General features: G+C 39.9%; 1 protein-coding gene across 1 annotated transcript in view; it reads right to left on the reverse strand.

Annotated features, from left to right (window-relative positions):
* The window catches only part of LOC126281208 (NAD-dependent protein deacetylase Sirt6), a 74,641-nt gene that overhangs the window by 20,332 nt on the left and 31,628 nt on the right, over positions 1–22,681 (reverse strand). The window contains exons 3-4 of the mRNA XM_049979945.1: positions 22,268–22,386; positions 9,475–9,769 (exon numbers count right to left, since the gene is read on the reverse strand). Of these exons, the coding sequence (XP_049835902.1) occupies positions 9,475–9,769; positions 22,268–22,386 (414 nt within the window). The remainder of the gene's footprint in view (positions 1–9,474; positions 9,770–22,267; positions 22,387–22,681) is intronic.

The following is a 22,681-nucleotide window of genomic DNA, read 5'->3' on the forward strand; positions in this document are numbered from 1 at the left end:
AGACGACGCTTCATCCAGTCCCAAACATGCTCAATGGGAGACAGATCCGGAGATCTTGCTGGCCAGGGTAGTTGACTTACACCTTCTAGAGCACGTTGGGTGGCATGGGATACATGCGGACGTGCATTGTCCTGTTGGAACAGCAAGTTCCCTTGCCGGTCTAGGAATGGTAGAACGATGGGTTCGATGACGGTTTGGATGTACCGTGCACTATTCAGTGTCCCCTCGACGATCACCAGAGGTGTACGGCCAGTGTAGGAGATCGCTCCCCACACCATGATGCCGGGTGTTGGCCCTGTGTGCCTCGGTCGTATGCAGTCCTGATTGTGGCGCTCACCTGCACGGCGCCAAACACGCATACGACCATCATTGGCACCAAGGCAGAAGCGACTCTGATCGCTGAAGACGACACGTCTCCATTCGTCCCTCCATTCATGCCTGTCGCGACACCAGAGGAGGCGGGCTGCACGATGTTGGGGCGTGAGTGGAAGACGGCCTAACGGTGTGCGGGACCGTAGCCCAGCTTCATGGAGACGGTTGCGAATGGTCCTCGCCGATACCCCAGGAGCAACAGTGTCCCTAATTTGCTGGGAAGTGGCGATGCGGTCCCCTACGGCACTGCGTAGGATCCTACGGTCTTGGCGTGCATCCGTGCGTCGCTGCGGTCCGGTCCCAGGTCGACGGGCACGTGCACCTTCCGCCGACCACTGGCAACAACATCGATGTACTGTGGAGACCTCACGCCCACGTGTTGAGCAATTCGGCGGTACGTCCACCCGGCCTCCCGCATGCCCACTATACGCCCTCGCTCAAAGTCCGTCAACTGCACATACGGTTCACGTCCACGCTGTCGCGGCATGCTACCAGTGTTAAAGACTGCGATGGAGCTCCGTATGCCACGGCAAACTGGCTGACACTGACGGCGGCGGTGCACAAATGCTGCGCAGCTAGCGCCATTTGACGGCCAACACCGCGGTTCCTGGTGTGTCCGCTGTGACGTGCGTGTGATCAGTGCTTGTACAGCCCTCTCGCAGTGTCCGGAGCAAGTATGGTGGGTCTGACACATCGGTGTCAATGTGTTCTTTTTTCCATTTCCAGGAGTGTATATATCATGAGAGATGGACCTGCTAGTATAAAAGGAGGTGAGGAGAATGGTGCTGTCAATAGAAAAAGCAGAAGCAGCAAAGTGGGTTAGTCACGAAAGCTCAGTAACTTTGAACATGGCATAGTCATTGAATGTCACCTGTATAACAAATCCACCTGGGATGTTTCAGTCCTTCTAAAGCTGCTCAAGTTAAATGTAGGTTACACGATCTCACCACGCTATGCCATCAAGACTCATCTGCTAGCCCATGACGTCCATTCCAGAATCGTCCGTTAGGGACAGCGCCTGCTTCCCTGTAGAGTCTGCAACACAGATGTAAGTGCTGAAGCTCACAGTGCGCCAAATGGAACCCATTGGAAGTACAGTGGCTTACTTAGATTGCGGCCCAAGCTACATGCTTCACTTTGGTAACTGCACCGTCACGATCATGTACTTGGTCTCTGTGCTTGGATTTATGACTGGACTTTGTTCAGATTACTCTGTTCGGATCAACTGTTAAGCAGTGCTTGTACTTTGGTGTCCATAAATAAGTATTGTGGGGTGTTTAATTGTATAGTAGTCACTACACAGAGGGAAAGGGGGGGGGGGGGCAAGAGAGAGAGAGAGAGAGAGAGAGAGAGAGAGAGAGAGAGAGAGAGAGAGAGAGAGAGAGAGATCAGAGCACTGGAAGACCTAAGTCGAAACAAGGTCCCTGGAGTAGAGGGTGTTCTTGCAAAATAACAGAGATCCTTGTGAGAGCCAGGTATGACAATACTGTTCCATCTGTTACACAGGATATGCAAGGCAGGTGAAACACCCTCAGACATAAGGAAATATGTAATAATTCCAATTCCACAAGAGGCAGGTTCTGAAATAGGTGATTATCAAATTAACAGTTTAATAAGTCGTGACTGGAAAATACTGAAATGAATTTTTCCAGAAGAATGGAAACATTGGTACACAATGACTTCAGGGAAGATCCGTTTGGGTTTCACATAAATGTAGGAACAAACAAGGCAATAACGACCATGTGACTTGTCTCAGTAGATAGATTAAAAACAGGTAAACATTTTTATTATGTTTGCAGATGTAGAGAAAGATTTTGCTGGAGTTGACTAGATGACAACCTCTGTAACTTTGAAGGTAGTGGGTATAAAATATAGGAAGCAATAGATTATCTATAACTTGTACAAAAACCAGACTGCAGTTTTATGTGTCAAAACACATGAAAGGGAAATAGCAGTCGAGGAAGGATCGAGACAGGATTGTTCCCTATCCTAGGCGTATGTTTGAAGTCACTGAGCTCTCCTGACCAACGCATTTTGCTACTTCTGCTTTTCTAGTGACAACACCATTTATACTAGCAGGTCTGTCTCTCATGATATCTAGTTATTCAACCATTAAAAGCTGTGAAGGAAACAAAGGTGAAATGTGGAAAGGGAATTGAAGCTCAAGGAAAAGAAGTAATAAATTGGAGGGTTGTTGATGGCATACTAATTCTGTCAGAGATGGCATAGTATTTATAAGTTAAATGGAATGGATATTGTCTTGAAAAGAGGTTATGAGATGAATCTCAACAAAAGTAAAACATGGGGAAGGTTACATGGTCAAATTAAATCAGTCGATTTGAGGAAACTAGATCAGGATATGAGACATTAAAAGTAGTAGGTGAGTTCTGCTACTTGGGAAGCAAAATAATGAATAATGCTGAAAGATGAGAGGATATAAAATGCAAAGTGAAAATGGCAAGGAAAGTATTTCTGTAAAAGAGAACTCTCTTAACACTGAACATAAATTTAAATGTTAGGAAGTCTTTTGTGAAGGTATGTGGAGTATTGCCCTGTATAAAAATGAAGTGTGGACAATAAAAAGAGAATAGAAGCTTTTAAAATCTGGTGCGGTACTGAACCAAACTGATGAACACAGAAATCTATGACACATCCTGACTGAAAGAAGTTTTTGGTACCCATTTCTCTTAATACTGGGGAGCACAATGTATAATTTCAACTGGGCACAGGCGGATCTCTTACATTACTTAATCAAAATACTTACAAACTGCTTGGCAGCCCACGACTGCACCCTTAAAATACATGTGTGACGACTTATGACTGTGCTAAACTTGACTTTTAGGACCATGTGTCTTAAAAAAAAAAAGTGGTCTTTACTGTCCTCCACGCAGCTTCAAGTCAGAGCATTTTCAGTTTGGACACTTTTGATCAGAAAATACAGGACAATGTGCAACACCTGGCTTCTCAGACATCTTTTACTGATGTTAATGTCTTATGTGATGAATTTAAAATTTTAGATTATGCTGCACATATTACTCTTTGCCAAGACATGTCCAAGTTTTATAGGGCACACTCTGTCCCTCACGCAATTCATGACAAAGTAGCAACAGAGCTACGTCACTTGCAAAGCATTTGTGTTTTGCAGCCTTTTACTGCAAGTCAGTGGGTGTCACCTCTCATTGTAATAAACAAACCTAATGGAGACATTATAATTTGTATGGATTTCAAATCTACTATAAATGTCCAGACCACATTTGACACTTTTCCTCTGCTTCATCCTGAATCTCTAATTGACATACTTCAATCTGGTACATATTTTTCCAAAACTGATAGAAAGGATGCCTTCCTCCAGATACCAGTGGATGAAGAAACCCAACAGTTTATGGTGATCACTACTCACATTGGCCTCTTTTGTTTTCAACATTTATGTACTGCAGCTCTTCTGCTTCTGCATTATTTCAAAAGTAATTAGACCATTTATTGTGTAAGGTTCCATGTTGTGCCACATTCTTGGATGGTATTTTCATTTCGGGAACATCGCCTGAGGATCACCTGAAAACCTCAGAAATTTCTTTACTGTTTTGGCTTCGGCTGGTCTTAAATGTAATTGTGACAAGTGTGTATTTTTTGTTCCTGAGTTGGAAGATTTGGGCCATGTGATTGATAAATAAGGCATTTGCCCAGCTCAAAAGCATTTGGACACTATTCGTTGGCTACCAGTGCCAAAGAGTGTGACTAAGCTACAGACTGTTTAGCAGAAGTTGTCTTATTACATTAAATTCATCCTCAACACAGCTCAAATCCCTGCTCCGCACCATTGCCTTCAGCAGGAGCATGGGCCATTCAATGGACAAGGGAATGTCAATGCACTTTTAAAAAACTTAAGGATGCACTTCTCAGTGACCCATACCTCACGCCTGTCAATCCGGTGAAGCCACTTACCCTAGCAATAGACGCTCCTAATGTAGGCATAGTGGCAGTGTTGTCACACAAAGTGGGCTCCTCAGAATGACCCATTGTGTTCCCATCCAAGTTACTTATTGGGACTCAATGTAATTACAGCCAGATAAAGGAGGCGGCTCTGGCTATCATCTTTGGTGTGTGTAAATTTCACCAGTATCTATGGAAGACGGTTTATTGTAATCACTGACCACAAGCCATTGACTTCTTTGTTTCATCCGTCCAAGAATATACTGGACTGCACAGCTCAGAAACTTCAACATTGGGCATTAGGTCTTCCATTTATAATAATGAACGGAAAATCTTATATAAAGATGTGAAACAAATACTAACAAAGAGATAGAGGGGCTGGCCAGTACTTAGCTCAGTACAGCCGATAGATACACAAAAAACAACCGAAAATTTAAGTTCCTAGCTTTCGGAATAAATGTTCCTTCATCAGGGAGGAGAGAGGGGAAAGAAAGGAAAGTGGATTTAGTTACTCACAACCCAGGTTATGAAGCAACAGGGAAAGGAAAACAGGGAGGGTAGCAAGGATGGAGGCATGGTTGTCAGAAGGAAGCCAAAGATATTCTACTGTAGGTACTGTGCCAGCTTCAAACCAAAGAGGATGCATACAGAAGTAAAGAGGTATATAGTATAAAGATGTAGGATGAAAAGATGCATGAATGGCTAAAGAGGAAAGGGAAAGAGAAAGGGAAAAGCCATCATCATCTTCGAGACTTAGACCTTGTAGTTGTCCAGCTCTGGATTCTACATGGGCATCACTCAGTCACAGTGAAAGGACTTTAATATTTTAGAGGACTTATTATTAAACATCTAATTGTGTTGGACGTTTCACAAGAAGAAGTATCATTTAAGTTGAGTATTTCTTCATATTTAATAAATATCATTTTATTACTAATTGTTAGGAATTTTTCTGATTGAAGACAATCTATGCTGTCTTCTTACATTCCCTGCACAGAATGTTCTCCAAGCCAATAGGGAACATCTGTGGCTTCGTAATATGGCGCATTATCAGCAATAAAAATTTCACAGTTATTTGGGAACATGACATCCAGGAGTGGCTGTATATAGTCTCAAAGTAGTGGAACATAACCATTCCCAGTCAATGATCCGTTCAATTGGACCAGAGGACCCAATCCATTCCATGCAAACATAGTCCACACCATTATAGAGTCACCACCAACTTGCACCGTGCCTTGTAGACAACTTGGCTCTATGGCTTTGTGGGATCTGTGCCACACTGTAATCCTACCATCAGCTCTTACCAACTGAAATTGGGACTCATCTGACCATGCCATGGTTTTCCTATTGTCTCGAGTCCGACTGATATGGCGACAAGCCCACGAGAGGCACTGAAGGCAATGTCGTGCTGTTAGCAAAGGCATTCATGTCGGTTGTCTGCTACCATAGTCTATTAACACCAAATTTCATTGCACTATTCTAATGGATACATTTGTTGTACATTCCACATTGATTTCTATGGCTATTTCACACAGTGTTGCATAACACTGACAACTCTATGCAAACGCTGCAGTTATCAGACATTAAGTGAAGGCTGACAGCCACTGAATTGTCCGTAGTGGGAGATAATGTCTCAAATATGGTATTCTCGGCACACTCTTGGCACTGTGGCTCTCAGTACACCAAATTCCCTAATGATTATTGAAATGGACTGTCTCATGTGTGTAGCTCCAACTACCATTCTGCGTTCAAAGTCTGTTAATTCCTGCCGTGCAGCCATAATCATTTCAGAAATCTTTTCACATGAATCATCTGAATGTACTGCCATTTTATATCTTGTCCATGTGATATTACCACCATCTGTATATGAGCATATTGCTATCAAACGACTTGTCACCTCAGTGCATAACAAAAAGTATATATCCTACTACTCCAAATTAGCACCAAACACTGAACTTATTATCCAGCTACTAGTACTACTGCTTCTATGAATACTATTCATTTCTTGTTATTTTTTTATCAGGCTCATCTTTTCTTTGCGAGCCTAATACGTCTAAACAATATTCTTGGTCAGAACCTGTGCTCATTCTGCACTTATTTCCATACCCTACGATTCCCAACCCTGTGACCATTCCCGCTGTAAGACTTGCCATATGCATTCTCCTACTACCAAATATACAGCCCTGCAATTGGCAAAATACATACTATCAAAGGGAGAGGCACCTGTGAAATGACATGTCATGTACCAGCTGTTACGTGAACACTGTTCGGCCTTTTACATTGGAATAAACATCGCCACATTATCAATTAGGATGAAGAGGCTTAGAGGGTGCATACTAGCAACATACAATATTCTGTTGCAGAGCTTGCTCTGCAACATGACAGTTGTGACCTCATTACCTGTTTCACCACACATCATTCGGATTCTTCCCCCTGACACCAATTTCTCAGAACTCTGGACATGGGAACCAGAGTTACAACACTTCCTTGGTTCTGGGTACCCACCTCACCTTAATTTACATGAATTTCTTCTGTCTGAGCATTTCTTCTCAGTAACTATTCCTTTATTCATTCCATTTTAGTTTTCTATGCCTTCTATTTTCTGTCCCTTTTTTTCCACTCATGGCACCTCTCAAGATGTACAGGGCACTTAGCTTTCCACTCTTATTAACTCTAGCATGATGTTTTGTCCTTGGAATCTCAGTCTTGTTTATTACTCTAACTTTCACCTTTAAGCTCTCAGGTTTTCAAATATGCAGTGAAGTCCCCAACAATCAGACTTGTCTTCTCATCTTATCTGGTAAGTGTCTCCCCACTCGGGGTTCTGGGAAACTTTTTTGAAACCCTCTCCACTTCCTACGCCTCACTAATCCTTTTTCCTCATCCATCTTCCTTCTCTTTAAACCCTTCTGCAGAGGAAGGAGTTACTGGCTCTGAAAGCTTGCATATTTTCTTTCACTTTTAAATGTGTTTTCTCCTGCCGCTGCTTAGTGAGTCAATTTTTTTATCTGTCCAATTATTAACAACTGTAGGCTGTTTCTGCTAACAGATCTGCCCTGAAACTATCAACTATCCTTGTCAACAGCCATTATTTGCCGGACACCAAGGCGATATGGCAGCATATCAGCAACTTTTCCAATGTGGACATCGATTTCGTGGTTCACTGACATACTTCTGTAATTACTTACACTAATGCAGTGGATAGTCTTGAAGACTGTTTTATCTAGTGGCCACTGAGCTCGGCTGCCTTTTCTTCATATGTTGAAGACAGTAGTGATGGCACCACGCTGACATGTGATTGAATGACTCGTGAAGTCTTCCTTGGCCTTCCTGGATACTGTTGCTGTAGTATCACCAAAGATGCAAGATGCACCAGGCTGACTCATTCCTCACCTCCTGCCCATGACTCATTGGTTCTTCATATAGTGCACACACTTACAATTTGTACTCTGTAATGCTTACACTGCTGCAGATTCAAGTGTAGTTCACCAAATAAATAAATACAGATATGTAGCATACAGACGAGAACCAGTCAGGCAATACATCAGTCTGTTCAGATGGTTAAGGAATCTTAATCACTTCCTGACATTAGGGAGAAAATTGTGTGTTGTTCTGCCTGTGTTGGAAATGTATTTTGTTTTTCCATAATTGTAAAATGATATAATTATATAATTTTTTGTATTCATCTCAGTTCCAAGTATCCTATGTATTTCTGTTCCAAAGGCTTATCTCTCATCAATATGCAACTCCTCTTTTCTCAATGTCCAGGTTTAATGAGCATATTTCCAAAATTACCAACAATGCATCATAAAGGTTGCACAAAAGGTGCATGTCAATCTCAGTAACACTCTTGACTTAAGCTTCACAATCTTTAATTCATGGAATCATATTCTCACACCATATCTACAAGAGACACAAATTAGACTGATGGCATGGCCTGATTGTTTTCAAATTAAAACTGTCCATTTCCAATTTTGTGCATCATCTTTGACTTGTTTCTATGCCTATATGGCCTGTGACGTTATGATGTTTACCTAGGAATACATCTAGATATCTTATTACCATTCTTATTCTAGTTGTTATATTGTTTAACTTTATTTTAAGATTTCTTGATAGGTACTATTTTAGCAGTAAATACACTATGAAAGATCCTTCAAGTTCATGAAATGTATTACTACACTTTTCTTCTATAATTCTGCTTGAGTCACTACTTACGGCAAAAAAACACACTACTGTATCTGCAAATGCATTCAGTCCACTTATGTAGCTTCTGTCAAAGTTAGCATATTTGCAGCATCTTTTAAATCTCTTGCCTGATTTGACAGGTCTGACCACAATTTAATGACATACCCTTACTGCAGTTCTTGACTGTTCTAATTCCGCCCATGTTAAAATCACAAGAGCTCTGAGTTTCAAAAGCAGCAGCTCCTTCTTTGTAATTGGAAAATAAGTCACAATTACTACTGTCAGTTCAGCAACCTTTCCATACGTGCAAAAAGTGATTCCCAGCATCCCACACAGAAAAAGCATTGGTATTCTTGTCACTGTCAAACATTTCTACTCTATGACGGCTTCCGCACTTTTCTACTATGAGAATATTTGATTTAATAATCATCACCATCATCATTATATTTTATTTAACAAGTTCAACAAAATATAACAATTTTTACTTTTCGCCCAATTTTATCAACCGAGAACAACTTGCTATTGATTCTTATTTAATTTGAGAAACCCTTATACACAATTTATGACAGCGCTTAGTTAATAAATATTTTTTAAAGGAAGATTTTGTTTGTTGTCAGTGTTTCAACTGGTATGCAGCAGAGACTGAGATTAGGTTAACTTATTTGCTACAGAGTTGTATAGAGAACAAAATCTTCAAACTAATATAAAGTAGTGCATCAGTTATTTCATTTCTTCTAAATTGATGTACCATTTGTAACAGTTCTTTTGCAAAATATTAACTATGTTACTACAAACGTTATCACCTTACGGTTATTGAAAATGATAGATATCATCACTAATACTACATAAAAAATATCACACATATAACACCAGAAACAGATAAGGGGCCAATGACTATCAAGACAATTTAAACTGTAAGCACTTCTATTAAACTTTGATAAATTTCTAAATTTAAAGCAACCTCAGGTGTTTATGAAACAACAATCCTACCAAGAGTGATAGTCAGCGAGTGCCAACTCGTCATCTGGCAGGCCATGCTCCCAATCAAGAATTGTGTCACGCATTTGTCCACGACAAATGCGCCCACCTCTTCCCCATTTGCAATCTCTTCCAGACTTCTTCTGGCCTACAGTAGCACTAGGGGCAGCAAGGACAACCTGACGTTCACATCTATCACATCGTTCCACAAAAACATTTCCATGTAGCTCAGATATGTGGGAACGTGGTAAACCCGATCGCATGTGTAGCCCATCAATATTCTGGCTCACCACATATGATATCTTCCCTGTGGAGAAAGAACAGCATATTTCCCTATATTACATTTATGCATGCTGAAAAAAAGAAGAAAAAAAGAAAATGAAGGCAGACAAATTCTAAAAATAATCTTCAGAGAACTTAGCTACATCACAGCAGTCTTTCAGACCATGATGGGTAATTCTATAGAACACACAATATTTGTACAAGAGCAGGCAAAATGATACATACAATGGGGTCAACATCTTAAAAATAAGCAGGATCTCAAATAAAAGAAAACTATGGTTTTATCCTAAGGAGATATGTAGCTAGTGAAGCCTCTTGTTGGAAAAACAAACTGTCATTAGTGGCTCATTGCTGTATTCCTGGGAAAACATTGATAAAACTTAGCTGCAACAAACCTTTTATAATACAAATGATAACAGAACCCAACACACAAAACAGAATGACAACTCAAATAAAATAATAGCCTGGGCATGCATGAACTGCAAGCTCAACTGTTGGCTATAGCACATATACTGGACAACACAATCCAAAACGAAACTGCAAACCACACAAGGATAGCAAAAATATTTGCATGCAGTATGGCAACATTTTTTAACAATAAGTGATAGTTTGAGGTCTACTGATGAAAGCATGCCAGTCGAGATTCAGAAAGCAAAATCAGATCACCCAGAAAGTAAAGAAACTTTGATTGTAAAAATTTTAACAGTAGATTGCAGTATAATTTGTGAAAAATGTCTTACATTTACAGCATTCCAGGAAAGTATTCATGCTGAAATTATTCTCAGAACTGAGTGCTGGCTGAAACCTGACATAGAAAACTCATATATATTTAGCAAAACATGGAATGTATCCTGAAAAGACAGATTAGATGCCATAGGAGGGCAATTGACAAAAATATTGTGTCTATTGAAGTCAAAATTAAGTCAGACTGTAAAGTTACCTAGATGCAAGTAAGAGGCCTAGGTGAACTGGAGTCAATTAACGGATGTTTTTACTGGCCACCCAACTCTGCCATTACAGTTTCAGAATCATTCAATGAAAGTCTACACTCAGTAGCACAGAAATACCCAGATAGTGCAGTATTAGTTGGAAGCAACTTAAACCTACAGGGTAGAGAATTACTGTCTATGGATTTACTGCAGGTGGTACAGGTGGACGATTTGTCAAATAGTTTTGAACACATTTTCCTAAAACTGTTTTGAGCAGCTAGTTCAACAGCCCACATGCAACGGAAATATTTCAGACCTTGTAGCTTCAAACAGGCCTGACCAGTATACAGACAGAGATTAGTGATCATGGTATCATTGCAACAAGAAATCCGTAAGACTACTCATATAAGTATTTTTGCTAGAAAGAGCAGATAGGAATTGTTAATATCCCACTTAGACAGTGGATTTACATCATTTACTTCCAATATGATGGATGTAGAGCAATTATGGGCAAATTTTAAACAGATTGTTAATTGTGCTCTGGGACGTGTGTGCCCAGTAAGTGGATTAAGGACAGAAGAGACCCACTTTGGTCTAATAACAAAATTTCAAAAATGATGATGAAGCAACTGTTGCAATCTAGCTTCAAAAGAGAACTCTCAAATGACAATAGGCAAAAGTTAGTAAAAATTCATGTATCTTTGAGAAGACTGATGTGTGAAGTTTACAACAACTATCACCATACCTTAGCAAAGGATCTAGCTGAGAACCAGAGAAAATCTGGTCCTACATAAAATTGCTAAGTGTGTTGAAGGCTTCTATCCATTCACTCGATAACCAATCTACTGTGGCAGTAGAAGAGAGCAAAAGGAAATATGAAGTTTTAAATTTTGCATTTAAGAAATCATTCCTGCAGGAGAATCATACAAACATACTGTCATTTGACCATTGCACAGACTCCAGTATGGAGGACACAGTAATAGGGATAGAGAAGCAACTGAAAGTGTTAAAAACAAATAAGTGACCAGGTCTGGATAAAATACCAATTCAATTTTACAGAGAGTACTCTATGGCGTTTGCCTCTTACATAGCTTGTATTTATCATGAATTTAGAGCTAAGTGCAAAGTCCCAAGCGACAGAAAAAAGTGCAGATGTTCTTGTATGTAAGAAGGGCAAAAGAATGAACATAGAAAATTGCAGACCAATATCCTTAACATTGGTTCCCAGCAGAATTCTTGAATATATTCTGAGTTTGAATACAATACATTTTCTTGGGATGGAAGAGCTTCCGTCCACAAATCAGCACGGATATAGAAAGCGCCAATCATGTGAAATTCAGCTTGCCATTTTCTCACAAGGTATCCTGCAGCACTCTGTGGAAGAAGGGCAACAGGCATATTCCAGATTCCTAGATTTCCAGACAGCATTTGCCATGGTGCTCCACTGCAGACTCTTCATGAAGATACAATATGGATTAGGTTCTCAGATATACGAGTGGCTCTAAGGCTTCTTAAATAATGAACCCAGATATGTTATCCTCAACATAAAATTTTCATCAGAGACAAGGGTATTGTCAGGAGTACCCCAGGGAAATTAGTTTCGATAAACCCGTGAGTACTACGGTAATGCTTCGTGAACTAAAATGGGAATACCTGGAGGCTTTTCATTAAACAATATTGAGAAAATGCAGAGAACTGGCAGTTGAACCTGACTGTTGTATGATTAAACTGCCACCAATATACATTTCATGGAAGAACTATGAAGATAAGAGAAATGAGACAATCTTTCCCCTCATTTCATTGACATATGGAACAGGAAAGGAAATGACTCTTAGTGGTACAAGGTACCCTCACCATGCACAACAAGGTGGCTTGGAGAATATGTCCGGATGGTTATAAACTGCAACTATTCATGGAGGTCCAGCCTGGACTGTAATTATCGTATGGCAGCAAAACTTAGCAGATATGCTAATGCATGAATATGAACCAATTTCCACTGGACAAAAACTTTAGTTTCAATTGTGGTGACCAGCTGCATATCTAGCACTATACACTGTTTATATGATGGTATGACGTACACACAAGCCATAATGTGGGTGAGCAATGTAGCTATCAAGAAGACAGACCATGCACTGTTAGTGAAAATGTTTTTTGTGAATGGCAGCAATTATAGTGCTGCATTCAGATAGTATCACCAATTGATAGGTCTGAGGAGGGGCTAAATGTCATTCAATGATTTAAAGAAGATGATAATGAAATTCAAAAACATACGTGAGCTTGGTGTGGCACCTGGGAGGGGAAGGCATCAAATTCTGGTGGAAGTCACTGACACGGTTGCTGTAGTTGTAACTGACCATGAAGCATGTGCCCTGGACAGAGCTAGTGTTTGTGCAGTCAACAGGACAGTTTTACAGTCTATTTTACAACGGTACTCATACAAGACCCAAACGGTGCAGTAACTGAAAACTCATGATCCACAGCAACATTCTGAATTTGCTCTTCGGTTTCTGGCAGGGATTGAAGTTGATGGCATGTGGCCAGGCAATATTCTATGGAGTTATCTGGCACGTTTTACACTACAGAGTGCAGAGAATACACAGACCTGTTGGATTTAGGGCACTGTTGAACCATGTATTAAGCGTGAAGAGCCACTACCCTCAACTTATGTGGCTACATGGTGTGGATTCACAAGCACCTTTATTCTTGTCTGTTTTTCTTTTAAGACACCCAGAGGGACTGCCAGGTGCACCGTGACATCTGCATGTTATTGAGACCTTGTGCAGCATGTGATTCCTGCTTTCTAAGAGCACAACTGTGTGGAAACCACTGTTTTCATGCAAAATGGGGCAATTACTCATGTTGCTCACCCAGTGAAAAATCTACTTAATGCAATCTTCCACGAACGTGTTACCTTCACAGGTTTTCCAAATGCAAGGCCTGCAAGATAATTTGAACTGAATCCACATGACATTTGGCTCTGGGTATACCTAAAAGAAGATGGTTACCAGGGACATGTTTTGGTCTCTACCTGATATGAAGGCCAGTATTCAGTAACACATTGCTTAGATTCCACTGGAACTGCTGAAAGCAACTGCTGATCACACCGTTTTGCAGATGCAGCATTTCGTTGATGTCTCTGGTACTCATATTGAGCAAATTGTGTACGTGGAAGGTAATAATAATATCAACATTATGCCTTTCTCAGTTATTTGACATTTTCTGCCCATGTCCCACTTCTAATTCATGACATTTGAAAACATTTCTATACATCTTTTTTGCATTCACAGTGCCAGATTTGCACCCGGTGACGAAAATTGGAACTCCCCCCCCCCCCCCCCCCCCCCCGGTGTAAAACAGTTCCGCATTAATCCACTACAATATTTACCAAGTTTCACTGCCATATGATAATTACTGGCCAAGCTTAACCTCTATGAGTAGCTGCACTTTAATTATAACCACCCAGTATGCAGATGCAGATGTGCTTGAGAATGAAGGAAGGTTATGATTTAATGTCCCATTGATGATGAGCCAATATGATAGATGGATGTAAGTAATGTACAGAGTAGGATGGGTAGGAAAACTGCCCCCCCCCCCCTCCCCTACCACCAAAGGAACAATCCTAACATTTACCCACTTACCATGCAAACCTACATGTGGATGATCTGAGGGATATCTGAACACTTTTTCTACTGAATGTGCTTCCAATGTCTTAACATGGTAACAGGTTGACACATACACATCTACAATTATATAAATACTCAGCAAATTGCTGTATAGCAGCAGAGGGTACATCAAGTCATTATTTATCTCTCACTTTCTTATTCGACTGATGAATAGACTTTGGGAAAAATGACTGTATCCCAATATAGACACCATAATCTCTCTTCAGTTGTTCTTGTGTTTATTCTGCTAAGTATAAAATCAAGAACTGAGAAGAGTAAATTGCTCAATGTTGCTTCTCTAAACGTTTATAACAGCCTTTCGTGAAAACATCCATAGTCTTCCTTTAAAGAATTGCCATGTAACATCATTGAGGATCTATGTAGCATTCTTGTTTTGGCTGAAATGATGGGTACAAATCTAGCAGTATGCCTCTGCATTCCTTTGGTCCCTCTTTTTAATATAACCTGAACATTTTGCAAATTTAAGGCAAGTCACTAAACTCTTGCACATATACAGCTGCCCCACCACCACCACCACCACCACCACCCACAACACAACACACCATGGGGGAAGAGGGGGGCCTCTGGTAGACCACAATTAAACAACTTTGGGGAACTGTCACATATGACCTACAATAAGTCCTTAAAAATACTAAATACTTCTCAATACGTGTCATCTGAATTCATCTTCCCCTCCCCCAAACTGGCAACCCCCATAGATCCAACTTTTACCTGCTTTCAACATTAACCTCATTCATCTCCTTACTGGCACCAAAGTTCATGTCCAGTCACTCACAGACAAGACTGGAACTGTAGTTTAGGGTAGATGATAGATACACTCCAGTGGAAGACTCTACAGGAGAGACACTCAGTAGCTCAGTACGGGCTTTTGGTAAAATTTTGAGAACATACCTTCACCGAAGAGCCAAGCAGTATATTGCTCCCTCCTACGTATTTCTCGTGAAGAGACCAAGAGGATAAAATCAGAGAGATTAGAGCCCACACAGAAGCATACCGACAATCCTTCTTTCCACGAACAATACGAGACTGGAATAGAAGGGAGAACCGATAGAGGTACTCAAGGTACCCTCTGCCACACACCGTCAGGTGGCTTGCGGAGTATGGATGTAGATGTAGATGTAGCAAAGAAAAGCAAAAATGCTCAACTCTGTTCACAAACGTTCTTTTACGAAAAGGAAACCAGGAGTATTGCTCCATCTTAATCATCATACCACTGAAAAGGTACATATTATAGCCTGCATCACCTAGGAAGGCATTTCCGTGCATAGAGGCAGAGTGATAGGGAAGTGTGGAGGGGATGAAGTCTGTTCATGTGTGGGGGCAGAGGGCACTCAAACAAAAGTCCGCTTTGCCGGACTGTGTTACTACAGACAACAATCAGGTTCATTTTCTTATGGTACATCGTATTATACGCTCAAATCTACGAGGGGAATAACACATTTTAAAACCGATTTCAATCAACTGCCTACATGAGGAAGTCTTTCTTCATGTCTCTATGTTTCGTTTACTGCTTCACAGCTACAGCACACGACGTTTGAAGGTGATACAAGCTGACACGCCTTTGTACAGACGTCAAGTGCAATTTTTCTCTAATAGATGATTATCTAACGGCAAGATCATGAAAACTGGTTGCTATAATAGTTGTTTATTGTAATTTGATTTGTATTATAAGTAAAAATGTAATACGCAATAAAATTAACTTCACAATCAAACTAAAATCATTACATTTGCTTGATAAATGCTTCAACTCTATGTATTTTTTTAATATGTATAATGCTAGTATGGGGTATGTTTGACTGTAGTTAAATGTAAATCATTGTATATAAAAAAAAAATTACTGGTAGCAAAGACTAGTTAAAAAGACAATCATTAAAACTGTCACTATGTTGTTGTTTTGCTGTCAATGGGCACTGTGAGTGTGAACAAACTATTTTGACATTACAGCGAGAGGCCACATACATCATCAACTGAACAAGCAAATAATTAATCTTCAGTGAATAACTTGAGGGAATGCTGACCGATAACACCGAAAACCACCAATATCTCGACTTGTTGGAATATTGGAGTTTTTGACAAATTTATCTGGACACATTCTCGCGAGTAATTAAGAGCATACGACATGCTGGGAAACGCTTAACTCCTCCTTGGGCAATATGTTGAACATTACAGTCTGCAAACTTCATAGGATACAAATTACTAATCGATAAAGTCTAAGAAGTTCTCATATGCTATGTATACAGTTGATATGTTGACAAACAGTTTTCAAATCATGAGTCTTTAAAACCTAGAAATATAATTCCTTTACTTTGTTCCAATGTCTATATAGAGATACCATTGTCACTGCTCTTTGAGTCCATGTTCTAACCATCTGATTCTAAATCTGAGATGATAGGTTCAAGGGTTATATTCATCTTCACTTCACTGTCACCCCAAGTCTTCTTTCTGTAGCTTTTCAGCGTGCCGCACACAGTGTGCCCACACTGAAGGAGGGATGTTTATTGCTTCATGCAAATTAATTCAGTGTCTTATCTCGAATGTTTTGTTTCCCCCCCCCCCCCCCCCCCCCTCACATAACCCTTAACCTGCACCCAAATTAACTCTGTAGGATTGTAGGATTGTACTGACAATGAAATGTGTGTAAATACAAAACTGTGTGACCACATTCACGTGCAAGAAAGTCAACTTCGTATTTTAAGAAAGTCAACTTCGTATTTTCTATTGCGTGACTTGCAGAAATTAACAAGCTGCACAAGTTAGGCAAGAGTCTGGCTTGTATTGCTTGCAATATCTTTATTTTTAAAACAGATTACAATACCAGCTTTCCTAATGTTTGTACTCCGTGTTTTCTTGCTAACAGCTGTATGATAACTGTCATGGTAATTACAATGACCGACTTTAAGACAAGATATGTCACGAACTGTTCAGTGAACCACTTTCTGAAACAAAACTTTCATTTCTGAATGGTAGTCACTGCTGGTTTCCTTACAACTAATAAAAATTAAAAATTCACTCTCAAGAACGAAACCAGAAGAAAAGCCAGCATGAAGAATAAGTATTCCAGAACCTTTTCCTATAGGAGCTTTAAAGCTGCTAGTACCAGCACTCATTTTCCAGCAGGTACTTATGGAATTATTCTAATTCACTCACGTTTCATCTAATACAGTGTTCAACTAATGCCTTCTCTTGTATAGTGCGTCTTTATAAGAGTTGTTGTTTGTGCCTCACCTATGTGACTTCTTCCAATTAAAAACACTCTTCTTACCATATTTGAAACCAATGTCTTTTTAGATTCTCTGCACTGACAAAATGCTACCTTTCACACATAACTGTAACAAGTGTTTGTGGAGTCGGTTATTCACTGCTTACATAATCCCACATTTCAAACAAGGAGCAGTTTACAATATTGTAGTCAGAACCATTCATTCGTGATGCAAGTTTCTTGTGATTTCAATGCTTTCCAAAAGACACAAAACCAAATTTTGCTGAAGTGTCTACAGCTCTGACACTTTTGTTTATTATTCTCTGTACAGGTCTCTTGCCAACACATAGGTTTGAGGTTGTTATTGCTTCTTCAAAATAACAAAAACAGGAGTCCCATTTTCAGATTCACGCGTAAAAAAGTTATAAATGCAGTAAACAAACTTCCCCACCTGCTTGTGAAGCACTTCATTTTATTCGCCGTCACAAGACATTTATTTGTATATCACACTAAAACATTTACAGATACACAATCACAGCTGTACTGCTACACGAAAGTAACATCGACATCTGAATGAATAATTCGGTCAGTCTGTTAAAGCTGCATTGTTGCGAAACACAGCAACAGCCCAGTGTGTGGCAGAGGGATTCTTGCAGTCTAGTTGTAGCTCATGGCCAGCTATTCAGAAAGAGAATGATTCTTATTGGATGCTAGCAGTTAATGGATGGGGGATGCACACAGTGGCTGTCTTCCTACATGATGTTAACTACAGTGTCAGTGTCATTGAGAAACAGCTGAAATTGTTAAAACTGAACAAAGCTCCAGACCCAGATGGAATCCCCATCAGATTCTATACCCAATTTGCAACTGAGTTAGCCCCTCTGTTAACTATAATCTTTCATAGAGCCATAAAACAAAGAAACTGTGCTCACTAGTTGGAAGAAAGCAAAGATCACACCTATCTATAAGAGGAGTAGGAGAAGTGATCCTCAAAACTGCCATCCAATATCCTTGACACAGATTTGTTGTAGAATCTTAGAACACATTCTGAGCTCTAACACAATGAGGTATCTCGAATAGAACAGCCTCTTCCATGACAACCAGCATGGATTTTGAAAACATAGATCATGTGAAACCCAACTCGCACCTTTCTCACATAACATCTGAAAGCCATGAATCATGGCAATAAGATAGATGCAGTACTCTTGATTTCTGAAAAGCATTGGACTCAGCGCCCTCAGCACCTCACCTTCACTTATTATCAAACGCACGATCACATGGCGTACATAGAGACAGGGGTGGCAAGTTATCTTGGACATCCCATAGAACTGTGTTGGATCTCTTGCTATTCATGTTATACATTAGTCATCGTGTGGACAATATTAACAGTAAAATCAGATGATGCAGTTACCTACAGTGAAGTACAGTCTGAACGAAGATATAAAAACGTTCAGTTACACCTTGGTAAGATTTCACAGTGGTTCAATTACTGGCAGCTTTCTCTAAATGACTAAAAATGTAAAACTGTGCACTTCACAAAATGAAAAAAAGTGTCCTATGATATGATATTAGTGAGTCACAGCTGGAATCTGTAAACTCATGAAAATATTTAGGTGTATCACTTGGTAGGGACGTTAAGTGGAAAGATGAAATACGTTCAGTTATGGTTAAAGCAGGTAGCACACTTTGGTTTATTGCAATGCAATCAGCCTACAAACGAGACTGCTTACAAATCACTTATGTAACCAGCACAGAATATTTCTCAAGTGCAAGGGACCTGTACCACATAGGACTAGCAGGAGATACTGAACATATACAGCGAAGGGCAGCACAAAAGGTAACAGGTTTGTCTAGCCCATGGGAGAGTGTCAACGAAATGCTGAAAGAACTGAAGTGCTAGACTATTGAGAATAGACTGAAACTATCCCGAGGAGGTCTGCTACCAAAGTCTCAAGAACCAGCTTTTAATGATGCCTCTTAAAATTTACTACAACTCTCTACATATCACTCCCATAGTGATCATCAGTTCAAGATTAGTTTAATTACGGTACACAGAGAGGCATTTAAAGAATCATTTGCCCTGCCTCCAGATGCGAAAGGAATGGGAAAATGTCCTAATAACTGGTATAGTGGGACATACCCTCTGCCGTGCACTTCACAGTGGTTCACAGAGTATACGTGCAGATGCAGATGTAGATATAGCTGGTTACAATGTTTCCCAACAGAGATCCTCTGCCTTAACTGATCTGCACTTTCAATTAATTGTCTACTGTCTTCCTCCAAATATCCAAGACTCTCATCACTTTCTCCACTGCCTCTCCTCAGTTCCTACCCCTATTAACACTAGACTTGTTACTTGCCATTGTGCATGCTTTGTCCCTGTACACCAACATGTCTCATTCCCATGGCCAGCACTTCCTCTATAAGAACCCTGCTGATACCAATCCCACCTATCTAATCCTTCTGATTAAGTAAATTTGACCCATTATTATTATTTTTTGTTTGAAGGCAAAGTCTACAAACAAATCTGTGTAACTGCAACAGATACTTACAGGACACCGTTCTACACTAACTTGTTTCTGGGCTGCCTAGAGGAATCTTCTCAGCACCAAAAACCCTTCTCTGGTGTAGATTAACCGACTTCATGATCTCAACCTATGACAAAGAGAGCATCAGTTCTTTCTTCCACAACCTCCCAATTCAACAACCAACCTTCCTGGATGTTGATTTCCATATCTCAGATGACCTCCATAAAAAGCTCTGTTTATATCAAACTGACTGAGTATGAATGGTGCCTCCATTTTTTTTTATTAGTCACCTGTTCTGTGTTAATAGATAAGAGAAGACAAATCTGCTGTGGGAAGTGGGATTTAGCAAAATATGCTGATGACATTGTCCAAGACTTTACAGAAAAACAATATGTTGCCTGATTTCCTGCACCATTTCTTCCACTGTCCAAAGCAGTATTTCATCACCCATACAACCCATGAGAGACTCAGATGCAATACCTGCCCTATGCAATCACACACTACCTTCTATCCCAGTCCAGCAACAGGCATTTCCTGTCAGCCACTTTATATACCAAGTGTGCTGCAGTTACTGTGCAACATATTACAGGGGAATGACAAATAACAAGCTGTCTACTACAAGTATGAATGGCCTCTGCCAAATTTTGTATAACTGCATACTTTACCACCCAGTTACTGAGCAGGCTGAACACCACAACACCAATAGTTGCTTCAGTAGCCATACAATAACCCCCCACCTCCAAGCATCAGAGTAGATGGGAACTGTCCCGCCAACAAATTACTTGCTCTCATACATTCCCTGGCCTAACCTCCATTAGCCCCTTCTCTCTCTCTCTCTCTCTCTCTCGTGCTTGTCCTTCACTTACCCTTCCTGTCATTTTCCACACCATTCCTCCCTTTTATGAAACTTGTATCTACATGTCCCCCCAGGCATTTTTTCTTACTGCTGCTCCCCCCCCCCCCCCTTCTCTCTCTCTCTCTCTCTCTCTCTCTCTCTCTCTCTCTCTCTCTCTCTCTCTCTCTGTGTGTGTGTGTGTGTGTGTGTGTGTGTGTGTGTGTGTGTGTGTGTGTGGGGGGGGGGGGGGGGGGTTCGCACTTAAAGTAGAAACAAATTGGTAGCTTGAAAGCAAGTAACATCTCTATGCTGTCATATTTTTCTTTGTGCTAAACTTAGTTACAAGTGAGTGTTTGCCTGTCCTCATTCTTTTTGTTTCATTAGTGAAATATCTATAATTGAAGAATGAAATTAGTTAGTCATCTTCAATATATTTGTATGTTGAACATGAATCTGTATTCTTTTATTTTACAATCAGTGTTCGTCTAATTGTGCCATCTCAATACATCTTCTAAAATATAAGAAATTATCAGCCTTGATAGCGGTAATGATACCAACATCTACCTAGGTTTCAGCCCAAGTAATTGAGCCTTCTTCTGAAGGTAAAGCTGATTCTATGATATGTCTAAGAGAGCATGGTCTAAAAACAAAACTAAAACAGCCTGAATAGACGTAGTCACATTTTAAAATTGCAGTACATAAGTACTAAGTCACCACCAAGACCATGCCCTCATAGACATATTATAGAATCAGGTTTATCTTCTGAAGAATGCTCAATTACTTGGGCTGAAACCTAGGTAAAGGTTGGTATCATCACCGGAATTGAGGCTGATAATTTCTTACATATTAGATTATCACGATTGCTGACTGGGCTGCAATGTTGAAAGTACTAACATCTCCTTCTCGTGGATTGATTTAAAGCTTCAGCAATTTACCATCTTATTTTATTTCTCTATCCTCAATGGTGCTCGGTGACTCTCCTGATACCAATCAGTTTATTTTATTTGTATTCTGACAAACCAATTTATTTAATAATGTAAAACAACAGAATCCCAGGTTGCATCACAAATAATTAAAAAAAAGTGACATTGATATGGAAAAGAAATACTGTTCTTACCTGAATTTAATGAGCAAATCACAACCACTACAAGTGCAAAAAGAAGTATTTACACAGTAAGAAACACATTTTAAATCACATGTAAATGGTTAAATTGGTGAATTTTATAAAACATGTTCATCAGCAGTCAATTAATAAATTTCCATTTACAACATATTTTTAGAATAAATAAATTTATAAAACACAAGGTAGTCTGCATGCAAGGACTAAATGTATTTGGTATATACACCACCTGCCTCTGCTAACTTCACAAGTGCCATATGAGTCGTAGTTGGTATGGCATCTTTGAATGAGATATCTTTCTCAGGCTTCAGACCTTTTGCTTCCATTGTCCACACTCCCTTAGGCCCCCTATAATAGCAAATAGTCAACTTATATTAAAAGTTCTATGAATCTTAAATAAATGAAGGAAGAGAATGGGATGGATGCACAAGAGTAGTAGAGCTACATGTTGTGAAGTCACAGTACAACTGTATCACGATATTAGCATGGAGATTATGATGTATCAGTTGCCCAAATGAGTGATTTATTTAATTTAAAATCACAACATGTTTTGGGAAGACATGACCACGTTTTCACTTACTGGGCATAATGGCCTAATATTTTCTTTCAGTAACTTCACAATGGGATTATGTCTTTACAAAAC

Source organism: Schistocerca gregaria, chromosome 7, assembly GCF_023897955.1.
Source record: "Schistocerca gregaria isolate iqSchGreg1 chromosome 7, iqSchGreg1.2, whole genome shotgun sequence".
Lineage (NCBI taxonomy): Eukaryota > Metazoa > Arthropoda > Insecta > Orthoptera > Acrididae > Schistocerca > Schistocerca gregaria.